This window comes from Littorina saxatilis, linkage group LG7 (genome assembly GCF_037325665.1).
Source record: "Littorina saxatilis isolate snail1 linkage group LG7, US_GU_Lsax_2.0, whole genome shotgun sequence".
NCBI classification, from domain to species: Eukaryota; Metazoa; Mollusca; class Gastropoda; order Littorinimorpha; family Littorinidae; genus Littorina; species Littorina saxatilis.
The window spans coordinates 24,303,451-24,328,183 of NC_090251.1; the positions used below are offsets into that span (position 1 = coordinate 24,303,451).

Below are 24,733 nucleotides of genomic sequence, written 5' to 3' on the forward strand. Positions count from 1 at the left end.
CAGGTGTTTCTCAAGATATATCAAAGAAATGGTTGTCAAAGCAGGCAGTTTGGCAGATCTATTTACCTGCACCAAGAAAAATTACACGACCACACTTTGTTAACATTAAACCGAATGACACTCATCAAATAGACCTGCTGTATTTACCGCATGACACAGTCAGAAGGAAGAAATATAAGTATGCACTGACTGTAGTTGATGTTGCAACAAGATACAAAGATGCTGAACCGTTGACAGTTGTGGCTTGTTTAAAATCTTATAAATATAGGCTCAGTCGAAGATCCCTAGAAGCAATGTATAAATCTTTTATTTTACCTCATTTTGATTATTGTGATGTTGTGTGGGATAATTGTACAAAGAAGCTTTCAGATGAGCTGGAGAAGCTGCAACTCGAATCCATTCGAATTATTGTTGGTGCTGTTAAAGGCACTTCACACGAAAAATTGTATACAGAATCTGGCTTTATACCACTTATAGAGCGAAGACGCCGTCACAAATTAATGTTATATTATAAAATGGTCCACGGCAATGTACCAAATTACCTCAACGTTTTATTGCCACCTCTTGTTTCTGACCTAAATCCCTACCACCACAGACACCCACTAGAGCGTAAGACTCCCCAGTGTAAATCAGATTTGTACAAGTCATCTTTTATTCCTTCTGCAACTAGCCTCTGGAATAAGTTGCCTGAAAATATACAACAATGTGATTCTGTTGGTCTGTTCAAGCGACATTTCACAGCTTTTGATATTTCAATTCCACCATATTACTATTCCCCAAATCGCAAAACTGAAGTTTTGCATTGCAGGTTAAGACTTGGAATGAGTGATTTACAATATGATATGTTTAATCGCCACCTAGTAAACAACCCGGAATGTTCTTGTGGTTATTTTGCTGAAACTGTTCATCACTATTTGCTATCATGTCCCCTGTTTAATGATGCAAGAACCGCAACAATCGGTACATTAGCTCCAGAATTTGTTAATATTGACACACTCCTGACAGGTGATTCAAACATTTCCATATTTGAAAATAGTGCTATTTTTGTTGCTGTCCAAAGCTATATTGAGAAATCAAACCGCTTTGGGACACCTTAGTTCGATGTTGGTGTGGGTTTTTCTAAATATATTACTTGGGGCCCATCTTTTTTTTTTATATTTTGTTGTGTCTTTCGTTCTCGTTTTGTATTTGTTTTCGTTTTCGGTATTGACACAGATTGTGTTCGATAATTCAAACTAAGTTTTCCTTGCTGTTTTTCTCCTTTTCTTTTTTTCCTTTTTTTATTTTTTATTTTTATCTTTTTTTTATTTTTATTTTTATTTTTTTTCCATATATATATATTTTTTTTTGTTTTGGTCTCATCTCTTTTTCAAAAAATTTGTCGCATTGATCATAATCCGCCATGAAATTTCAGGAATGTTTATGTGAGCACTTACCATAAGTTTTAAACTTGTTGTGCTCCATGTGTCTGTTTATGAATAAAATACTGTTTAAAGAAAACGTTGACAGAGAAAAGTGCTATAGCTACAGCTGTTGCCCTGCAAGAAATTTACAGACGTGGACCACTAAAGTATCCCAGAATGATTCAGTGCGATGATGGTAAGGAGTTTAAAGGAGCTGTCAACCAGCTTCTGTTAAAACATCATGTTACAGTGAAGAGAGGTATTCCAGGAAACCACAGGTCACAGGCTATTGTTGAGAGCTTTAACAAACAGTTGGCAGAAAAACTGTTTTCATATCAGTACCATCAGGAATTTTTGGACACAGAAAGTAAATTGCGTAACACTGAATGGGTCAAAAGATTACCATCAATCAATCAATCAATCAATGAGGCTTATATCGCGCATATTCCGTGGGTACAGTTCTAGGCGCTCTGCAGTGATGCCGTGTGAGATGAAATTTTATACGGCCAGTAGATTGCAGCCATGTCGGCGCATATTTACCTTTCACGGCCTTATTCCAAGTCACACGGGTATGGTAGACAATTATTAACTGTGCCTAAGCAATTTTGCCAGGAAAGACCCTTTTGTCAATCGTGGGATCTTTAACGTGCACACCCAATGTAGTATACACGGGGGGTGGTTCGGACACCGAAGAGAGTCTGCACACAAAGTTGACTCTGTGAAATAAATTTCCGCCGAACCTGGGATCGAACTCGCGCTGACTCGTGTGTACCATCAGTACTTAGAGCAATGAATCTGGAGGTATTTAAAGCTACAGGGTTAAGACCAGTTGATGCAATCAAACAGAAAACAATACCTGTTGCTCCAAAGTCAACAACACCAGTGGCATTACTACCTTTCAATCAGAAAGTCAGATATTTATATGCACCCGGTGAAGCTGAGGGTGACAGCAGGAAGCGTGCAACGGATCCAATCTGGAGTATTGACATTCATGAAATCAAGAGAGTAGTAGAGACAAATCCACCTATATATTACTTGAGAGAACCAGCACCGCAAAGAGCCTTTGTAAAAGAGGAATTACAATTAGTTCCACGTGGTACAAATGTTAAATGATTTTTTATTTCAGATTTTATAGTGTTAACAAAAATGGAAGCTCTGAGAAAGAATTCTAAGCAACTTCATTTTTTTAATTTATATTTTTATTTTGAGTTATAAAATCAAACTCACAGCGATGGAAGACTCTGTATTAGAATCTTTATCGACAGTATTTGACACCGTTGAATTACAAGTAACGGATCCTCAAAATGTGCAGTCCAGTGTGCAAGACGCCATTGAACAAATTCCAAACAATTTGTTGATTGAACCTCCAGTAAAAGTGCAGATAGTCAGTTTAATAAAATACAAAACAGTCAGTGATGAGGTGCTAGAAGTTCATGTTTCAACCAGACAACTAGCACTTAATTCTATGGCAGAATTGAATGGAAACTGGGCAGATGAAATGATGAAACGGTTTGAGCAAGCTGCAGAGGATGCAAAGATGAAAGGATCCGGATGGTCAGAAGGTGAAATTCTAAAAATAGAATTGAAGCTAAGTAAATTTGGGGAACGTCCCACTAGTCCGAGGGTTCACTAGTCCGAGGGTTCACTAGTCCGAGGGTTCACTAGTCCGAGGGTTCACTAGTCCGAGGGTTCACTAGTCCGAGGGTTCACTAGTCCAAGAGTTTACTATAGACGCTTGATTTTCAAGTTATTATACCGCCCCTTAAAAGACGGTATTATAGGTTTCACTGTGTCTGTGTGTGTGTGTGTGTGTGTGTGTGTGTGTGTTTGTCTGTGTGTCTGTCCGCAAATAGATATCCGATGTTTGAGAACCGATTTCAATGAAATTATGTGTGAGGCTGTAGTACAACCCAGGCTCGATCCTCTCCATAATTCAGGTCGGTGGGATAACTAATTGACCCTCACGGGCAAAAGGAAACCCGAGGTGCTATATAATATGACTAAAAACTGTAGGCAGTTCGATCACGTAATTGTCCAGTCGGGGCGGTATCCTGATAAATGTAATATCCTTTCTTCAGTCAAAATATAAATAAAAAACGCTCGCGCTGGACCCGAGTACTCTTCAGACTGGCTCGCTCCCCCAGTATGAAAGTTTTTGTCTTGTGCACGTTTAAGATCAAGTGATTGCTATGTGTGAATTACAGGCATTCCCTTTGCTATATAAATACATTGCATGCGAGCCGAGGATGTGCGTGGTGACTGGCCTTTCTATTTTATTTGATCACAGTGAAAATGCACACACACATTCACACACACACACACACACTCTCTCTATCCCTCACTCCCTCTCTTTCTCCCTCTCTCTCTCTCTCTCTCTCTCTCTCTCTCTCTCTCTTTCTTACACACACACACACACACACACACACATACATACACACACACACACACACAAACACACCCACACACGAGTACAGACTCATGCACGCACACACACACACACACACACAGACACACAAACACACAAACAGACACACACACACACACACACACACACAAACAGTAACACTAACACATGTGCACAAAATGAACACACACACACACCGCGAGAGAAAAAGACTACAGAGAGGCATGACGTCATGATGCATTACGTAATCTTTTTATGACGCTATATCTCTCGTCACTGTGTGACGCGTTCAGCTGTTCTGTCAGCTCAATGGCTGGATGTGGCTCCGAGAATTCCTCCCACCGCCAAGTCGTTTGTGTGGTTTATTTGGCATTTAGGTCCCAGGTAACATTATGAAGTTTTAATACGATCAATCGGACCTATTATCAAGTTAGTGTATCAACTTTTGAACGAACTGCGCCCGCCCAGTAGTTTCCCAGCAATAAGCTGTTAAGTCGAGACAGACAGACAGTTACACACACACACACACAGACAATTAAAGTCTGCTGAGCCCTAGTACTAGCGTACTCGGGGATAACTAAGTTTCTTAAGGGAAATAGTCTGAGTTTTCTTCAGTCAAAATAATAAAACACCACATTATCTTTTTGAATGAAAACAACTCAGTGTTTTTATGAGAATATTCTTCGATTTGGTTCCCACAGCAGTGAAAAACACACGCACGCACGCACACGCACATCCACGCACACATACACACACAAAATAAAAACAAATCAAATTCAATATCCTTTGTTCAAGCGTCTATAGTGGACCCTCGGACTAGTGAACCCTCGGACTTGTGAACCCTCGGACTAGTGGACCCTCGGACTAGTGAACCCTCGGACTAGTGAACCCCTCTCGTAAATTTGCCCCCATCAGAGGTAGAAGTTACATACCTTTACCTCCTGCTCTTGTCAAAAAACGTGCTGTGCTGAACATAAAGAATGATGATGACAAATGTTTTATGTGGTGTGTTCTGGCAAGACTGTACAGTGTAAAGAAAAATGCAGAAAGAGTGTCTAACTATCATGCATACAGAAATAAACTAAACTTTACTGGTATTGAATTTACTGTCAGCATTACAAGCATTGACAAATTTGAACAGCAAAACAAACCCATCACCGTAAATGTTTACACGTGGGATGAGGAAGATGAACTGAAACCAGTCAGAATATCAAAGAACTCACCAACGATTGGTGATTGTGATACTAACCATGTTGACATGTTACTAATGACTGATGGTGTAAAATATCATTACACTTTGATTCGTACAATGAGTAGACTGATGGCGAGCACAAGCAATCACAATAGTAAACAAGACTTTTGTAGGCGATGTCTCTTGCGTATTCCATCAATTCATGCAGCACTTATACACAAGCAACATTGTAAGAGCGTTGATGATGCGGTTGTGAAGTTAACAACACCACCGCCAGACAGCAAAGTGTATTTTAAGAATGTATGCAAACTACAGAAAAGTCCTTATGTTGTTTATGCTGACTTTGAATCTATCATTGTGCCATATGAAGGACCTTTACCAAAAGACCTACCTAAAACAGTAACTCTAAGTAATCATCAAGTCTGTTCATATGCATTTATTGTTGTTAGTTCAGATGGTAAACATTCTAAACCGCAATTGTACAGAGGACCTAATGCAGCAAAGAACTTCTTACAGCAAATGAACCAAGTGCGAAATGACTGCTCCAAACAACTGAATCTTTCAGACATTGTTATGAAACCTGAAGACCAAGAACAGTTTAACTCTACCACACAGTGTTGGATATGCGAACAAAGTCTAACACCAAACACAGACAATCCAATAGTAAGAGATCATGATCATGTAAGTGGGCAGTTCCGAGGAGCAGCACACAGCAAATGTAATCTACAATTAAAGTTTGATCCAAAGACTTGGAAGCTTCCAATCTTCTTCCATAACTTGCGCGGTTATGATTCACATCTGATCATGCAGGCAGTAACTGATGAATACAAAGCAAGATGCATTGCGCAGTCTTCAGAAAAGTACATGGCCTTTACTCTGAATAGTTTATACTTCTACGATTCTGCTCAACATCTGATGGGAACACTTGAGTCTTTATCTTCATCACTAACTGCTTTCCCAATCACATGTAAGTACTTTGACAGTGACTTAGTTAGAAAGGGAGTCTATCCATATGAATACATGGATTCGTGGGAGAGGTTTGATGAAGATGAGTTACCACCAAAGGATGCTTACTTCTCACGGCTGAAGGGTAAAGGTATAAGTGACGAAGACTATGAACACGCTAAGACTGCATGGAATAAATTAGGATGTAATACAATGGGTGATTATCATGATCAATATTTGTTGGCTGATGTTTGTTTACTTGCAGATATATTTGAGAATTACAGAAGAACATGTATGAAGCACTACAATCTAGATCCTTCACATTACATATCTGCACCAGGCATGAGCTGGGATGCATTTCTTAGATTTACAGGAGTAAAGATTGACTTGCTATCAGATCTACCTACACTTCAGATGATTGAAAATGGACTACGTGGAGGAATCAGTATGGCTTCACACAATTACTGCAAAGCCAACAACAAATACTTGGACGACTTTGATCCTATGAAACCTTCTAATTACATCATGTATCTAGATGCAAACAATTTGTATGGTTGGGCAATGTGTCAGACGCTTCCACTTCGGAACTTTAAGATCTATTCAGGACCATTTTCACAATGTGTTGTGCTGACAATATTAAAAGCAGGCCCAGACAGTCGAAAGGGATGGATACTAGAAGTTGACTTAGACTATCCACTATCACTTCATGATCTACATACTGATTATCCTTCAGCGGCTGAGAGGTTAAAAGTAAACCCAAGAGAACCTCCAAAGCTGGTGCCCAATCTGTTTCACAAAAAGAAGTATGTGTGTCACTACAGACTGTTACAGTTTTACATTAGACATGGATTAATTTTGAAGGCTGTTCATCGTATAATTTTATTTGATCAAGAACAGTTTATGAAACCTTACATCATGAAAAACACAGAACTGAGAACCAAAGCCGCTGATGCATCAGAGAAAGACTTTTTTAAACTGATGAACAACAGTTGCTTTGGTAAGACAATGGAAAACCCACACAAGAGAAAGGATGTTAGACTTGTTACAAGAGAAAATGAGGCCATCAAGCTGACATCCAAACCACAGTATCAAGACTTTAAATACTTTCATGAACAGCTGTATGGTATCTTAATGAAAAAACTTGAAGTCAAGCTTGACAAACCAGTATTCTTACACTGGGCGAAAAGTCACGTTTTGGCACTATAACGTGGCATATAACATGAAACATGAAGTTAATCAACTGAATTTTGTGGCATTAAACCTGTGCGATTCACATCAAGTTAGAAAAACTGCCGTAACGCAATAAAATCCCAGGGATTTTAGCGGGGTGCAAAACACGCTAAAACATCGAGTTTTGGTGTCTGCGTTTTTGGACGTTTTCGCTACGTTAACGCACGGCGCTTCACGTCGTGTTAAACGCGTTTCAGCAGTGCGCAAAACACCACAAAACCTATGGAGTTACGATAAGTTTTTCTGGTTTCTAAAACTTGATGTTAGAGTGTTGTTTTGATGGATTATTCTGCGTTTTAATCAGCCTGGTGCCGAACCCCGGCCGCCTCTCGGCGAGTCTGCAGAATCAGACGATTATCGGCTCCCTCTCTCTCTCTCTAGTTTCTCTCTCAGCACGGTCACACACACACACACACACACACACACACACACACACACGCGCGCACACACACACACACATACACACACACTGGCACACACACACACACTGACATTCACACCGTCGCCGAGGCTGCACACATCACACACACATGCACACACACACACACACTGTGACTAATTATAACACTGACTGACCGTCACACACACACGGGCACACAGTGACACACACACACCCGGCCCTTGAACTGACACACACACACACACACACACACACGCACACACAACTGAACACACACATACACACACTGATCATCAGTTTATAAATGTAAAAAAAAAGTGCAGTGCATATACATTTTTGGGGGGTATCTTTTATTTTCTCTATATGAGCCTTGTCACGTGTACACTGATGAGAGTATGCATTGCCCGTGCGTTGAGCAGAAAAAGTAGGTCAGTTCTCAGCCTGACAATTTAGTGAAGCAAGTTTTAAGTTTCCTTCTATATTGCTATACACCTTTTGCTTGGGTGCACCAGCCGAGTTAATCGTTTTCCCATGTGTTGCTTGGGACCTGTAAGGCCCAGCGAAGCGGCGATTGACCACAGATAGGCCTTTGTTCTACTTCCCCCCTACTCCCCCCCCCCCTCCCCCGCCCCGAAATATCCGTCCGAGATGGGTGGTTACTGACTGGACTTGCAACTTTCTCAACTTGTACGTACAGTACAAACTGAATTGACTCGAATTTGAGTTTTGGGATTTCTCTTGCTCTACCTTTTCTGATAATGTTTTACTCACCTCGTGTTTAGATGCAATACATAATGTCTCTTTACATTTAGTCAAGTTTTGACTAAATGTTTTAACATAGAGGGGGAATCGAGACGAGTGTCGTGGTGTATGTGTGTGTGTGTGTGTGTGTGTGTGTGTGTGTGTGTGTGTGTGTGTGTGTGTGTTTGTGTGTGTGTGTGTGTGTGTAGAGCGATTCAGACCAAACTACTGGACCGATCTTTATGAAATTTTACATGAGAGTTCCTGGGAATGATATCCCCGGACGTTTTTTTCTTTTTTTCGATAAATACCTTTGATGACGTCATATCCGGCTTTTTGTAAAAGTTGAGGCGGCACTGTCACACCCTCATTTTTCAATCAAATTGATTGCAATTTTGGCCAAGCCTTTTTCGACAAAGGCCGGACTTCGGTATTGCATTTCAGCTTGGTGGCTTAAAAATTAATTAATGACTTTGGTCATTAAAAATCTGAAAATTGTAAAAAATATATTTATTTTTATAAAACGATCCACATTTACGTTCATCTTATTTTTCATCATTTTCTGATTTCAAAAACATATAAATATGTTATATTTGGATTAAAAACAAGCTCTGAAAATTAAAAATATAAAAATTATTATCAAAATTAAATTGTCGAAATCAATTTAAAAACACTTTCATCTTATTTCTTGTCGGTTGCTGATTCCAAAAACATATAGATATGATATCTTTGGATTAAAAACACGCTCAGAAAGCGTGCGTACAGAAAAGCGTACAGAAAAGCGTGCTATCAGATCTCAGTGCAACTACTACCCCGCTCTTCTTGTCAATTCCACTGCCTTTGCCACGAGCGGTGGACTGACGATGCTAGGCCTACGAGTATACGGTCTTGCAGAAAAATTGCATTGCGTTCAGTTTCATTCTGTGAGTTCGACAGCTTGACTAAATGTAGTATTTTCGCCTTACTTAACTTGTTTTGTTTTAGGATCGATTTTGATAATGATTGAGAAAGGAGAATACCCGGTGTTAGTTTTACAGACGGTTTTATGAAGTTTGAGTAAAGAAGTGCGAGGTTTTTCCCCTCCCTTTCGATTCGTTTTCCTTCCCCTTCTTTAGTTTGCTATTATTGTGCTTATCGTTTCCTGCTTCTACACACACACACACACACACACACACACACACACACACACACACACACACACACACACACACACACACACACACACACACAAATCGAATCTAAAACTATATGAAAGAGCCGAAACGGCTGCACTCTAACTCATCTTTGATCTCCCAAAAGACTCTATAAACAAACCGTGTATCAAGAGGCTGGCTGGCTGCCCCTCGATGAAGAAAGAAGACTAAAGTCGGCCCAGTAGTATCAAGAGCAAGTACTTTTGACAATGCTGTGAACGAAGAGCTCACTGCTGAGTTCGACACAATAACCTCGGCCTCTTACCAAAACCTAAAAAGAAAAACACCCAAAATACACGAAGCAACGATCCCACTAGCAGACTATATTATGTTCAACCGATATTTCAAGAAAGTGGGGGAAAACCCAGGTAGGATGGCCCACATTCCCATTCATCCCTTCCCATTTTGGTTCATGGAATCCCCCATTATCATCCCTGATCATGATCTGGGTGTAACAAAAAAAGATAACCCTGTACTTGTCTCATCAATAGTAAAAGAAATAATCTCAAACAATAACAAAGATCACCTACAAATATTTACTTACGACTAAAAAATAAATGATGACCAAGCTGACTGCTTTTGTCATTCCTGACCTCAAAATCAGTTTAAAAAAAATTAAACTCAACAAGGATGTATCCATTTTCCCTGCAGAAATGTACGTTATCTTAAGAGCATAATGACCCCCCTCGACCTCCAACAAGAGTCGGTGATTCTCTTCGACTCAAAACCAGCATGACTGCTCTTCAAAATGGTTCCAGAAACCGGGAGGAGCCTCAGACGGAAATATTGTTCCTCTGTCACCAGATCATTGCCTCTTGAACAGAACTGACCCTTAGCCTACGTCCTTCCCCACACACACATGCATGGATCAGAGGCAATGATATGGCTGACAGAGAAGCAAAAGAGGCTGTTACAGATCAAGCAGCATTTCATGAAATAAAATTAACAAAGACGGGAGCAAAACACAAAATGGCCAAAGTTGCCCGGCTGGCGTCACTGGGAAACAGAATTAAAAATAGACGGCAATGCTCATGGTTGGCTTATTCTGCCCCGACAAACAAAACAAAAGAGGCCTACACTCCCCATCTCCCTCCTTAAAATACTTCGCAGCATTCGCACGGATGGATGCGCTCACAAGTGCTTTCCCCCGTCTCTGTGAATGTGGAAAGTTTATATCTTTTTTACACCTCTTTGACCGCTGCCAATCACTCCAACAAGATTTCCGCAACCTACACACCACAGGAGCTCCTGTGCTACACACCCTTGTCAACGAACACAAACTGAAACCCCATGAGGTGTTTTTTTAGATAAACATTGCACGCTTCAATGGAAGCTAGCATACACCCTGTGTCTCTCAATATATAAGGCTGAAATAGGATATATCTGTTTTTTAAAAAAAAACCTGATCTCCGTTCCTCCTTCCCACCCCTCAATACTCTCTGAGACTCTCACGCCGAGCTTTTTCATCTTCATTGTATTATTTTTCCAGTTATGTATTTACTTACCTATTCAGCCACAAATATAACAATATTCCACATAACAAAAATTAAAAAAATAAGCCTACAAAACCGCTCCAGTCCAACCATATTCCGCGTACACAATGTTCACTTCCATCCCCATTTTGAAACATCGCAACAGACTTCCAGATATGATTATAACACGACCATAATTATGTGTTCTCTGGTTGCATGTTTGTTCAGTGTCTTGTCCCCACATAAAGCATATTAACTCTACCTGTCCTAAAGCCAGTTGCAGTTCTAAGAGGACGTTAAAACTAATTATCATCACACACACACACACACACGGCACACACACGCGCACACACACACACACACTGGCACACACACACACACACACACACACACACACACACACACACACACATTTGAAAGATCCCATGTATGTTTTATGATTGTTGTTTTGGTCTGAATACAACTTTGGAATCTTACTACACTCATAGACCTATATTAATATAGGTCCCTGCTACACTCTTGTTGATTTTACATTTAAGTTGTCAGAAGTATTTTGTTCGTCGGTTCGTGTCTGGTGCGTGTGGTTTGAATGCCGCCCTGACAAATGTCTTTTAAAAACACATTCACGGTAACATCTTCGACGCAGACACAGACAGTTAGGAAGGGCTCCTAATATGGACCACTTTTTGTTTCATGCTGAGAACTAGCTTGTTTTCTTGCGAAGAAGATTTATTTTGTGTTTGGTAGTCCTTCTCTCTTAGGTTAGCCGTTAGGCCTAATTAGAGTGAAATAGCTTTGATAGACATTCAGCAAAAATTAAATACATACAAAATCACAAATGGTACATATTAGGAGCCTGGGCGCCTAATATGGACCAGTGAAGCGGCCTTCACGGATCACTGTAAAAAAAGCCCCCTATACTTCAAAATAGCATGATACAACTTAGACAAATGTACAAGTCAGACTAATTCAAATATGCTTTAGATTGATCTGTTTCGGGTTGATGAGAGCATTATTTGAAGAACACCAGGAAACTAAAGAAGCTTATCAAAAACAGAGTGAAAATAAGTAAAATTATCAACTTGCACGAAAAGAAGACTTTTTGTTATTTTTTTTTTAAACTGATCTCGAGGGCTAGTAGGCTAATAGGTTATTTCCAGCAAGCTTCTTAATGAATTAATGAAAAAAGCCTTTAGCTTCTTTTTCTTCGATTTGTTGAAGGTGGTCCATATTTTAGGGGACTCGCACATACTTTGAGATTTTGCTATTGATTTTTTGTTTGAAGTAGAAACTTGGGGTCAACACTGCTAAAATGTAACAAATGCGGTCTTAGCTGTCATAGCAATTTTTGCCCACGTGTGAAAGCTTTGGCTGTGGACAGAAACGAGTCCGTTTTAGGCAGCACATTTAGAGTGAACGCTGCCAAAAGTGAAAAAAAGAGAAAAAGCCTAACAGTTTTGAGATTTGTGTTTCTGCAACTGTTTTGACATGTGCAAGTTATCCAGAGAGGGTGAATACAGCGATCACTTTGTCCGCACGTCGCTGGGCATATCAGCGCAGTTCAACGTTGCCAGAGACCAAAGAAGCGCTTTACTCAGGTCGCAGCGCGCGGCGCGGCTCACTGGAGGAATGTTTGAAAACTATCTGTGCTCGACTGCCAGCAGACCACAGGCACATTACACCCAATAAAGTTTGGACTTGTACTGGCAGAGAGCGAATGCAAATTCTTGTAGGCATACACAGACGCAACATAGCATATACAGACAATAACACCCACAACACTTCAACAGCATATGAAAAGAATACAAATAAATCCGCAAATCGCGCACAATACATGCACCAGTTAGAAAAACAAGGAGTACCAAAGCGGCGTGCAGAAACTAAACTGACTCGGAGACTGAGAAGAAACATTTATCACACGATGTGGATAGCAAACATTAAAATAAAACAGATAAGTCAAGCAAAAAATAAACACAAATATCGAAAACACAATAAACAAAGGTAAAGAAAACAAGTCGCGTAAGGCGAAAATACAATATTTAGTCAAGTAGCTGTCGAACTCACAGAATGAAACTATAGAGTCAACTATTGCCATTCATGGTAACTTGGATAGTCAAAGTTTTTATTTGTTTGATTCCCATCAAAGAAACAGAAATGGTAACCATTCTTCAAATGGCGCTGCAGTTTTGATGTCATCAAGTTAATTCCTTTGCAGAATTGATTGATTTTCTCAAAAGCCATTATCAATGTGTTTATCAATTAACACCTGTTCATTTCTGTCCAACTGCAATGCAAACTCAATGTGGAGGAAACAAGGATTCATTACAAACAAGTCATCCCTGTACATCAACAGATTTATGTACCTCAATCAATACTGCTGGTATGAGTGACAGGAATCTAAAAGAAAAAACAAGTCGCGTAAGGCGAAACTACAATATTTAGTCAAGTAGCTGCCATTTTTCAGCAAGACCGTATACTCGTAGCATCGTCAGTCCACCGCTCATGGCAAATGCAGTGAAATTGACAAGAAGAGCGGGGTAGTAGTTGCGCTAAGAAGGATAGCACGCTTTTCTGTACCTCTCTTTGTTTTAACTTTCTGAGCGTGTTTTTAATCCAAACATATTATATCTATATGTTTTTGGAATCAGGAACCGACAAGGAATAAGATGAAAGTGTTTTTAAATTGATTTGGACAATTTAATTTTGATAATAATTTTTATATATTTAATTTTCAGAGCTTGTTTTTAATCCGAATATAACATATTTATATGTTTTTGGAATCAGCAAATGATGGAGAATAAGATAAACGTAAATTTGGATCGTTTTATAAATTTTTATTTTTTTTTACAATTTTCCGATTTTTAATGACCAAAGTCATTAATTAATTTTTAAGCCACCAAGCTTAAATGCAATACCGAAGTCCGGGCTTCGTCGAAGATTACTTGACCAAAATTTCAACCAATTTGGTTGAAAAATGAGGGCGTGACAGTGCCGCCTCAACTTTCACGAAAAGCCGGATATGACGTCATCAAAGACATTTATCAAAAAAATGAAAAACACGTTCGGGGATTTCATACCCAGGAACTCTCATGTCAAATTTCATAAAGATCGGTCCAGTAGTTTAGTCTGAATCGCTCTACACACACACACACACAGACAGACAGACACACGCACATACACCACGACCCTCGTTTCGATTCCCCCTCGATGTTAAAATATTTAGTCAAAACTTGACTAAATATAACAAGTCGCGTGAGGCGAAAATACAATATTTAGTCAAGTAGCTGTCGAACTCACAGAATGAAACTGAACGCAATGCCATTTTTCAGCAAGACCGTATACTCGTAGCATCGTCAGTCCACCGCTCATGGCAAAGGCAGTGAAATTGACAAGAAGAGCGGGGTAGTAGTTGCGCTAAGAAGGATAGCACGCTTTTCTGTACCTCTCTTTGTTTTAACTTTCTGAGCGTGTTTTTAATCCAAACATATCATATCTATCTGTTTTTGGAATCAGGAACCGACAAGGCATAAGATGAAAGTGTTTTTAAATTGATTTGGACAATTTAATTTTGATAATAATTTTTATATATTTAATTTTCAGAGCTTGTTTTTAATCCGAATATAACATATTTATATGTTTTTGGAATCAGAAAATGATGGAGAATAAGATAAACGTAAATTTGGATCGTTTTATAAATTTTTATTTTTTTTTACAATTTTCAGATTTTTAATGACCAAAGTCATTAATTAATTTTTAAGCCACCAAGCTGAAATGCAATACCGAAGTCCGGGCTTCGTCGAAGATTACTTGACCAAAATTTCAACCAATTTGGTTGAAAAATGAGGGCGTGACAGTGCCGCCTCAACTTTCACGAAAAGCCGGATATGACGTCATCAAAGACATTTATCAAAAAAATGAAAAAAACGTTCGGGGATTTCATACCCAGGAACTCTCATGTCAAATTTCATAAAGATCGGTCCAGTAGTTTAGTCTGAATGGCTCTACACACACACACACAGACACACACACACACACACACACGCACATACACCACGACCCTCGTTTCGATTCCCCCTCGATGTTAAAATATTTAGTCAAAACTTGACTAAATATAACAACCAAACGCAAATGTACTACTACTTCTACGACTCGTTTGAATGTAAAACAGAAATGTAACACTGTCTGTGACAATGACGGTTCTACGACTCGTTTGAATGACGGTATAGATCGAACCTTAACCCACAACTACGAAAATTTGTGTCAGACTTTTTTGAACAGGAAAATATGCCTCTGTTCAACAGTAACCAACACATGGAAGATGTTTTTGAAACTTACAGAAATGTAACACTAGCCTATCTGTGACAATGTTGCTTTTGAATTGAACCCACATTTGTTGAACAGGAGAGAATGTTCCTGTTCAACAGTGCCCAAAACACTGAATCTGACGTTTTTGAATCTTTTCTGTCATCTAACTGAATCTGACGTTTTTGAATCTTTTCTGTGATCTAACTCAATTGCTCATGACTTCATCGATCTTGAACATGCCTACTTTTCAAAGAAAGACAGACAAAAGCGAAATCTGCATGTTAGCCATCTGCCTGAAATGGTCAATGCACTTTTGTAAAATTGTCACAGCTGTTATGCACTTTTGTGAAATGGTCAGTGCTGTTGTGCACTTATGCAAAACTTGGTGCTGTGCTGTTAACATTTGAACAAAATGCATTTTGTTCAAATGTTTAGTGCAACTTGCTGCTATATAATCGCTGTATGCGCTTTGTGGTAATAATGCACTTTTGTGAAAAGTTTGCGCTAAATGTTGGCACTATGCATCATTGTTGGAGCACCCTCCTGTAGTAGATGCACCATGCATAAAAATGTACTTATGTGAAATGTTTCGTGTAAATTATTGTCACAATAATGTTTTGTGCGCCCCCATGTATGTGTTCTGTGCTAATAATGCACGGTTGTGAAATGTCCGTACACATTTTGTGGCACTATGTAATTGTTAGTGCATCCTCCTGCGGATTCTTCGTGCTAAAATTGCACTTCCATTAAAATATTGTACGCTCATGTCAACTGGTACTATATTTTCAATTGTTTCTCTGTCAATTTCAGATGTTTGTTTCCAATTACTTCAGTATCTCCCTGTTGCAATTCCAGGTGATTCATTATGCATGTGCCAATCAGTTTGAGGTGTTTAATTCTGATTCCTGTATTTACAGTGTAAAATTAAAACTATTGTTTTCAAACATTCCTATGACACCTGGTAATGGTTCTGTGTTTTTTTGTAATTTGTATTTTGTTTTTCTGCAATAAATATTTGAAATGGATCTGAGACTGACTTACTACTTTTAGCACTCTTTTTCACCACATTCCCACGTACAGATATTGCAATATCAACTCTTCCTTTCTACCTGTTTCAAACAAGCTCTATTTTTTAATTAAAAAGTTTTTTTTTCTTGTGGCTGTTTAATCAATTATGGCAAGCATTGACTGAAATAAACAATTTATATATATCCAGCACAACATGCAATTCATTAACTTTTGACCCTAACCTTTAACACTTCCCAAAATAAATCTTTGGTGGACATTGCATCGACGCTGTTAATTTTGAATGAACATTTTTCTTGTTAGATCAGTGGTCTATGCCGGCGCATAGTTGTGTATTGACTGGATCAATCGCCAACTCGCTGCGCTCGCGGTAAGTGCTGACAACCGGAAGAAAGCTGCATTCCGGAAAAGTCACTTCCGTTTCGCCATTTTTCGATGATGCCAGGGAAGTGAACCATGATTTCAAGATGCCCGGTGCAAATTGTTGTATGCCTGGATGCAGCGTGAGCTCACTAAGATCTTCAACGCTTATAACTTTCCATGGTATACCAAACGGAAAAGCGGATGCCGAATGGAGAGCTGCTCTTCCACAAAATCAACCGTGCTGACAAGCTTTTCAACCCGAAGAATGCGAGGATTATGTTCCCGACATTTCAAAGAAACATGCTTCAAATACGGTACGTAAAAAAACTAGTAATATAGCGAAAATAAGCTTTCATCTGATTGTCTGTGCTGTGTTGTTTTGCTTGTAATGCTTCAAGTGACGAAGCTCTTGTAGTATCAATCAATCAGTATGATACTATGAGGCTTAGTACTTGTAGTAACTAGTACTTTTACAGCTCGCAGACAAAAAATAACACAATCGTATTCTGAATCATACATTGACAAAGGCGTAATTCTGAGCTATAATTATTAGGTAATGGGGAAAAAACCACTCTTTGTTCTTGTGATAATGTGTTTTTGAATATATTCTAGTAAACTTCTGGGTTAGAACTTAGATTTCTTTTGTTGTTTTACTCGGTCACTGAGTCAGTCTTGTTCATTCTTGACATATTTGCAGAAGTGTGTTTTACTAATTCTTGTTTCTATTTCAATAGATCTAAATGTATAGGTCTGTTTAGTTAATTTAACTTATAATTTCGACTCAGCATTTTGAACATTTTCTTTGCTGGGCCTACAGGCAAGCGAGCACTCATTCCAGGAAGTCTGCCAACCAACCATGTGCTACAGAAGTCAGTAGAAACACCAAAGACTCCAGCCAGGAAACCCCCAGTGAGTAAAAATTGCTGTTATTTGCCCAGTATAGTATGCTATTAGTGATACTGATAGTGATAATATGCTACTTGTAACTCTTTTGTGAGTACCAGTACATGTATACTGGGTGTTTTCTCAGTTTTTGTCCGCTGTCAGTGTGAGATTTATATTGTGGTATAACCTGTTTTTCTAGTTTCATGGTTTAGCCACGACTCACTTTGAATGAGGGTCATCTGCCAGGCATTTAGCTGATTATCTGATAAGTGATATTTTTTAATTTGCTATTTATAAATTACAGTTACAGTAAACTAACACTGTCGCACAAAGTATGTGACTTTAAAAAAAGATTTGTTTGAAATCATGTGAGCTCTGTCCGGGGCGGGGATATAGCTCAGTTGGTAGCGCGCTGGATTTGTATTCAGTTGGCTGCTGTCAGCGCGAGTTTGATCCCAGGTTCGGCGGAAATTTATTTCACAGAGTCAACTTTGTGTGCAGACTCTCTTCGGTGTCCGAACCACCCCCCGTGTATACTACATTGGGTGTGCACGTTAAAGATCCCACGATTGACAAAAGGGTCTTTCCTGGCAAAATTGCTTAGGCACAATTAATAATTGTCTACCATACCCGTGTGACTTGGAATAAGGCCGTGAAAGGTAAATATGCGCCGACATGGCTGCAATCTACTGGCCGTATAAAATTTCATCTCACACGGCATCACTGCACAGCGCCTAGAACTGTACCCACGGAATATGCGCGATATAAGCCTCATCATTGATTGATAGATGATGGAGAAGGGAATTTTTCCAGTTGAGTCTGCAACATGGATTTTTTCTCTCTCGGATAACAAATACAGTATGGTAGGACAAATTTAGGGTTGGTGTGGCGATAACTTCTTCTTCTGCGTTCGTGGGCTGAAACTCCCATGTACACTCGTGTTTTTACGTGTATGACCGTTTTTACCCCGCCATTTAGGCAGCCACACGCCGCTTTCGGAGGAAGCATGCTGGGTATTTTCGTGTTTCCATAACCCACCGAACTCTGACATGGATTACAGGATCTTTTCCGTGCGCACTTGGTCTTGTGGTTGCGTGTACAGTAGTACCTGCCATATCCGGTCACCCATTAGTCATTGCAAAGGTGACCGCAAATATCAGGTGGCCGTTCATTACAGGCCCCCTCCTCCTCCAAAAAACCCCCCAAAACACGATCAAGTTTTCATGAAGAAAAGAAAGCGATCATCCACGAGCCGCCGATTCATTGTCTCTGTTAGTTTTGCTTTCGTTTATACATCTTAATTATTTGCGTGTTTAACTCGATCGTCCTGGCTAAGCTATTGTTTCGTATGTTTCTATGTGTGTTGTTTGGATTATTATATATGTATTTGAGTGTCAGATAAACAAGTGTTTCAAACTCACATCAGCTGTGATCGATCCGGAAGTGACTGCCGTAAATGTACATGTATGCGCATGTCTGTATTTACAGTTTGCGCATGCGTAAGTATTCATGTCGTCTGCTCGTGCTGTGCCGTCTGTGCACACAACACACACACACACACACACACACACACACACACACACAACACAGGCGCTCGCCCGCGAAAGTGACAAGTGGCCGTTAAGTGGCCGCTCCTGTCGAGTAAGAGGGGCACCTCAATGCAAAAATCAGTGACCGTTGACCGCGTCAGACAGGTTAACGGCCATTAAGAGTCAATTATAGAAGGAAAACTCATTAGTCATGGGAAAGCTGGCCGCTCCGGGTAGGTTCACGCCCACGAAAGGGCCGGAAATGGAAGGGACTACTGTACACACGAAGGGGGATAAGTCACTAGCGGGTCTGCACACAAGTTGACCTGGGAGATCGGAAAAATCTCCACTCTTAACCCACCAGGCGGCCGCGGCCGGGATTCGAACCCTCGACCTTCCGATTACGAGGCCGACGTCTTACCACCCCGCCACAGCGCCCGTCGTGTGGCGATAACAATAAAGATATGTCATAGTGACTTGACTAATTGATTTGAATTCTGCTGCAGGTCAGTCGCCCCCCACCTCCTGCTCCTGACCTGGTTACCTACTACAACTTCGAGGAAATACGACAGGACACCCTTCAGCTTGCTGCACCATGGTGTCTCTTGGAGAACAGCAAGGAACAGATACAGGTGGGAATAACCGAAGCCAGCCAAGTGAAACTGTTGTCCTCTACGTTATGATTACGTACTCCAGCAGACATCAACTTGTGGTCGACGTGCGTGGGTTTTGCTCAAAATACGTAAGTATTCGTCAGTGTTTGGCTTCTCGAATTAAGTTTCAACTTAATCTCTGTCTCGAACCACAGGCGGAAGGTATCGTTCACTGGACCACTACTTACATAGAAAGACTATACTGAACGAATCGTCGGAAAGCTTACCACACTGTCATACTGTCATACTCATAGTGATATCACTGATACATTTGTACAGGTAAACATGGCTGTTTGCTGAAAAAATCGTTGTGAAAAATTGTAATGTCTCTGAAGTTTGATTCAGTCCGTCATTCATTTTGATGGGAAGTCAACCCTTGGTGAGGCTAATACTAATATTGTTTTGATCTGTATTCTGCCAGTGCCATTGCCAACTGCCATGGTTGTTCTTGTGGAGTTCTAGAACAAGCTCTGGTTTGAATGACCAGCTAAAATTAATGCTAATAGTAAATAAGTACATTATTTTTGCATTAGCGGGGTATACAAAATATTTTATTAAAAAAATACCGCATGGTTTTGCTTGATCAAATCATTTATCAGCTAACAATATGCTTTTATTTCAGTTGGACCTGACTTGTTGCGGAGACAACGGAACCATGCTCAACAGCTTGATTGAGATACAGGCATGTCCAGTTTTCAGCAAGTGCAGGCTGAGTGTGAAGATCTGATTGCTGATCTAGACACAACATAAGCTGCTTGACACTATTCCAAGGTAAGCGAGAAGCTTTGAAAATAGTTACTTTAATTCAGTAATGCGTAATTATGTATGCAATACTCCTGCTGGTGAGTTCACTACAAACAGGTACTACATTAGAACTAGAAGAATAGGTTCCACAAGAACATTTCTGACTGTTGATGCCACTAAAACTCTCGTTACATCCTGCATTCTGTGTAGATTAGATTACAGCAAATCCCTTCTCATAGGCTGCCCTGACTCCACTCTCCAACCCTTGCAAAAAGTACAACACTCTGCAGCACTCCTCTCATGAAAGAACTTCACTGGCTTCCTGTGTCTCAACGTATTAGGTATAAAGCTGCCTGCTTCTGCTACAAGATCATCTCTGAATCGGCACCTGCCTATCTTTCGGAACTGGTCTCCCTCTACACTCCCTCTCGCACCCTTCATTCTTCTGCTGATGCTCGACTTCTCCGTCAAGGTTGCTTTAAACGCAAGGCTCATGGCTTCCGCACGTTTTCATATCATGGCCCTCAGTTATGGAATTCACTCCCCTTTCTATTACGTCACTCTCCATACATTTCATCTTTTAAGTCCAATTTGAAAACTCACTTGTTCCAACAACATTACGGATAGTTCCTTAGGCCAAACAAAAAATAGTCTGTTTACGGTAACATCGGCCCAAAAAATAGGGTCGGTAGGTCGGGATTTTTTCTTTTCTCCAAAAAACATCAAATTATTTTGCCAAAAAACAAACTTTGTTTTAAAATTTTGATTTTTTTTCTTTTTTTCCCAAATGCCAAAAAAAAGTCTAGGGTCGCGCAAAAAAATAGGGTCGGTCGGGATACCGTAAACAGACTTCTTTTTTTTTGGCCTTAGCATAGAGTCTGGGGATGTGAGATGTGCATGATGTGTTGTTTGAATCTGACAGTGATTGTATGAATTTTTTTATACACGTATTGTTGTCACGCGCTTTGAACTTCTGATAAGGCGCTTTATAAATGCCCGTTATTATTATTATTATTATAAGTAGATACACACTTGTAAACTTATGTTAGTTTTCACACGTGAGCATGAAGTGCCTTTATGAGGAATGTATAGTGGCTTGCAATATTGAATTTGAGGGATGTTTGCAGTTATATAATATATTAGCACAGCTCAGTTTTCTTCAGGGTTCCGTGAGAACAGTGAAATTCTCCTTTGAGGACTGAAAAATATCTTGGATAATTGGTCTTAATGGGGGGGGGGGGGGGGAGATTTAAAACATAAGTACATTCACATGTGTTTTTCATTTTCACTGTGTAAAGGTGGGGAGGTCCTTCTCTACTTGTTTCTTTGTTTTCCCATTGACATATATTTTTGTTCTTGTCTATATTTTTTACATAGGTGCTGTCCTCATCCCCAGCCGACTGTTTCCGCTGAAGCCGTGAAGGATGCTTCTTCATGAAGGCGTGGACATCTTTTTCGTCGCCGTGCAAGGCTTCCAGTTCCAGTACCATATAATTTTGTGAATACTCTGGGGACCTGTCATCAACTTTGGAAGGACGCTTTATTTTAACACTTTGTACCCCATCTATGTTGACCAAGATTTTTTAAGCCGAGACCAGCTGTGCTGCAGCAGGTCACTCAGAATTGTAGAAACTGTATCAACAGGCTAGAATCCTGGCGTTAGATCAACGTTACAGGAAGTGACTGAAGCTAACAGTCTAAGCAGGATGCGGATATGTGCCGAATGATAACAGATGTGCAATGTACATAGTGACTGTGTGTACCTGGGAGACAAGGAGTTAAGACCACATCTGAACTGATGATTTAGTCTCTCCATAATCAAACGCTGAAGAAGATTTCAGAATGAACTTTGTTAGATAAATTATGGTTGTTATGATCGTCACATTTTAGGTCCCCCCCTTCCCCCCTTTTCAAACTTCCCCGCTTTTCAGACCTTACATTTTTGGATTTTCTGTTCACAACCTGTTGTACATTTACCTACATATTAAGCAGATTTCCTCCTTTTTAAGACCAGCTTATTTTTTTATTCTTGGAGGCCTGAGGTTTGGAAGGACACTGTATTTGTTTGTTCGAAATTCAGAATTCAAATAATTCTTCATCAACGAGTTATTACTGCCTCACCATAGCAGTTAGGCCAGTCTTACTAACTCTTACTTTTATTAATGTGCCGTGATGCAAAGACGTTGAGCAGTTTTCAGATGTTTATGAATCTAGGGCTTTCAAAATTTACTGACATACAATACAATACAATACAATACAATAACTTTATTAATCTCTAAAAGAGAAATTGCATTGCTGAGCTTTTGTGTCCGTAATAATAACATACATAAAACATTCAAAAATAAACATTTGTTCTTTGTCATTCATACATTCTTGTGTTCTTATACATTTCTTCATGTTGGACTCCATGACTCCATGACATCCAAACATGAAGTTCAGTTACCCCTTTTTAACTTTGAAGGTCACATTGTGGGCGAATTTTTAGCAAAAAGTTGGAACATGGTATGACTGTTCTTACTCACAAGGGAAGTGATTTTGTTATTTACTGATTTTCATTTTGTGTGGCCTTCTTTCACCCATTTAATCATTCATAAATGTTCATACCCAAGGGAAGTAATTCACATATATCTATGGCCAATGTTTTCACAGGGCATCTATAGTGTGGATGAACACTGTCTCCACTCAAAATAGTCCTTTGCTATTGTACATTGTGAATCAGCATTCTTGATTTTTTCCTGTTTGAATAAAGTGCAATCATTTTACAACCAAAGTGTTAATGTTAAAGATGTTTACATAATGTGTGAAGGATGATGCATTTGAAAACTAATATTGTTAAATGTAAATTGACCTGTGACAAGTCAGCATAGTGCAATATCCAAGCATGAAACCCGCACACAATTCCCAAACAACATGCTTTCTTTTCCACAAAATTCCATCCAGTGGAAAACAATTATGTGAACGTCATAACATGGTGTTTTTTTACATTAATAATCAAGCCTTACACCAACTAAAATGGTGTTAATAGGCATTTGAGCAAGCTTTAACACCAACATAACATGGAGTTAATAGGCATTTGAGCAAGCTTTAACACCAACATAACATGGGGTTTTGCATGTTATACCAGCAATAACATGATGTTAATCACATTACAAGCAAGCTGTAACACCACCAAAACAAGCAGTTTTGCAAGTTAAGTCTACGATAACATGATGTTAATCACATTACAAGCAAGCTGTAACACCACCAAAACAAGCAGTTTTGCAAGTTAAGTCTACGATAACATGATGTTAATCACATTACAAGCAAGCTATAACACCACCAAAACAAGCAGTTTTGCAAGTTAAGTCTACGATAACATGATGTTACTTGGCGTTAAACCAAAGCTTTAATGCCATCAAAACTTGGAATTTTTGCATGTTACAGACATGCTGTAACATGGTTTAACATGATGTTTTGACCGTCGCAAAACGCGCTGAAATTCCAGGCAATTTCGCTGCGATAACTTCAACAAAATCCAATCAAAATCTGGAGTTGTCGTGAACACCAAAATGTAATAAACCCATTGAAACTTGAAGTTTTGTTGGGATTTTGAGTAGTTTTGTAAGATACAAAACGCCACTTTTCGCCCAGTGATAGGCTTTACTGTGCTAGAGTTGTCAAAACTGTTGATGCTTGAGTTTTTGTATGATTATTTGAAACCAAGATATCCCAAATCGAGAGTACTTTACACAGACACAGATTCATTCTTACTTGACATTCCAGCGGATGACATTTACAAAGATCTAGAAGCTGAAAGTCCTGCAGTAAAAGGAAAAGATTCTTTTTATGACACTTGCGACTACCCTAAAGAATCACCATTGCACTCAAATGTTAACAAGAAGGTTATTGGAAAGATGAAAGATGAAATGAATGGGAAGATAATTAAGGAGTATGTTGGATTGCGTGCAAAGATGTACAGTGTTGCAAGTGAGAAAGGGGTGGTTAAAAAAGCAAAGGGTGTAAGCAAACAGGTTGTAAAGTCGAGCATATCGCATGATAACTACAAGGAAGCACTGTTTCAGAAGCGAGTGTTTCACCATGACAACCCTAAGATCAGTTCCGCGCTTCATCAGATCAACACAACTATTGTAAACAAGAAATCTTTAGATGCTAATGACACAAAGCGCGTTTATTCATCACCAGAATATTCTTATGCAATTGGGCACTGGAGGACAAACGCGGCTCCAAATAGTCTGAGTGTGTAATAAG

General features: G+C 39.5%; 2 protein-coding genes across 2 annotated transcripts in view; one reads left to right on the top strand and one right to left on the bottom strand.

The window, feature by feature from the left end:
- Positions 1 to 24,733, bottom strand: part of LOC138970986 (adenosine deaminase AGSA-like) — a 396,962-nt gene that overhangs the window by 262,611 nt on the left and 109,618 nt on the right. The window lies entirely within an intron of this gene.
- On the top strand, positions 16,368 to 23,255 carry LOC138970979 (uncharacterized). Its single transcript, XM_070343563.1, has 5 exons — positions 16,368 to 16,988; positions 17,492 to 17,583; positions 19,595 to 19,830; positions 20,364 to 20,512; positions 21,863 to 23,255. Exons 1-3 carry the CDS (start codon positions 16,808 to 16,810, stop codon positions 19,769 to 19,771), a joined length of 450 nt encoding a protein of 149 aa, XP_070199664.1. The 5' UTR covers positions 16,368 to 16,807; the 3' UTR covers positions 19,772 to 19,830; positions 20,364 to 20,512; positions 21,863 to 23,255.

Bases quoted from the DNA above. Each gene is read 5' to 3' on its own strand.
- LOC138970979 (XM_070343563.1), top strand. From the start codon at position 16,808: ATGCAGCGTGAGCTCACTAAGATCTTCAACGCTTATAACTTTCCATGG. The intron at 16,989-17,491 runs GTACGTAAAAAA...CTGGGCCTACAG, and splicing joins AGAAACATGCTTCAAATACG to GCAAGCGAGCACTCATTCCA. The intron at 17,584-19,594 runs GTGAGTAAAAAT...ATTCTGCTGCAG, and splicing joins CTCCAGCCAGGAAACCCCCA to GTCAGTCGCCCCCCACCTCC.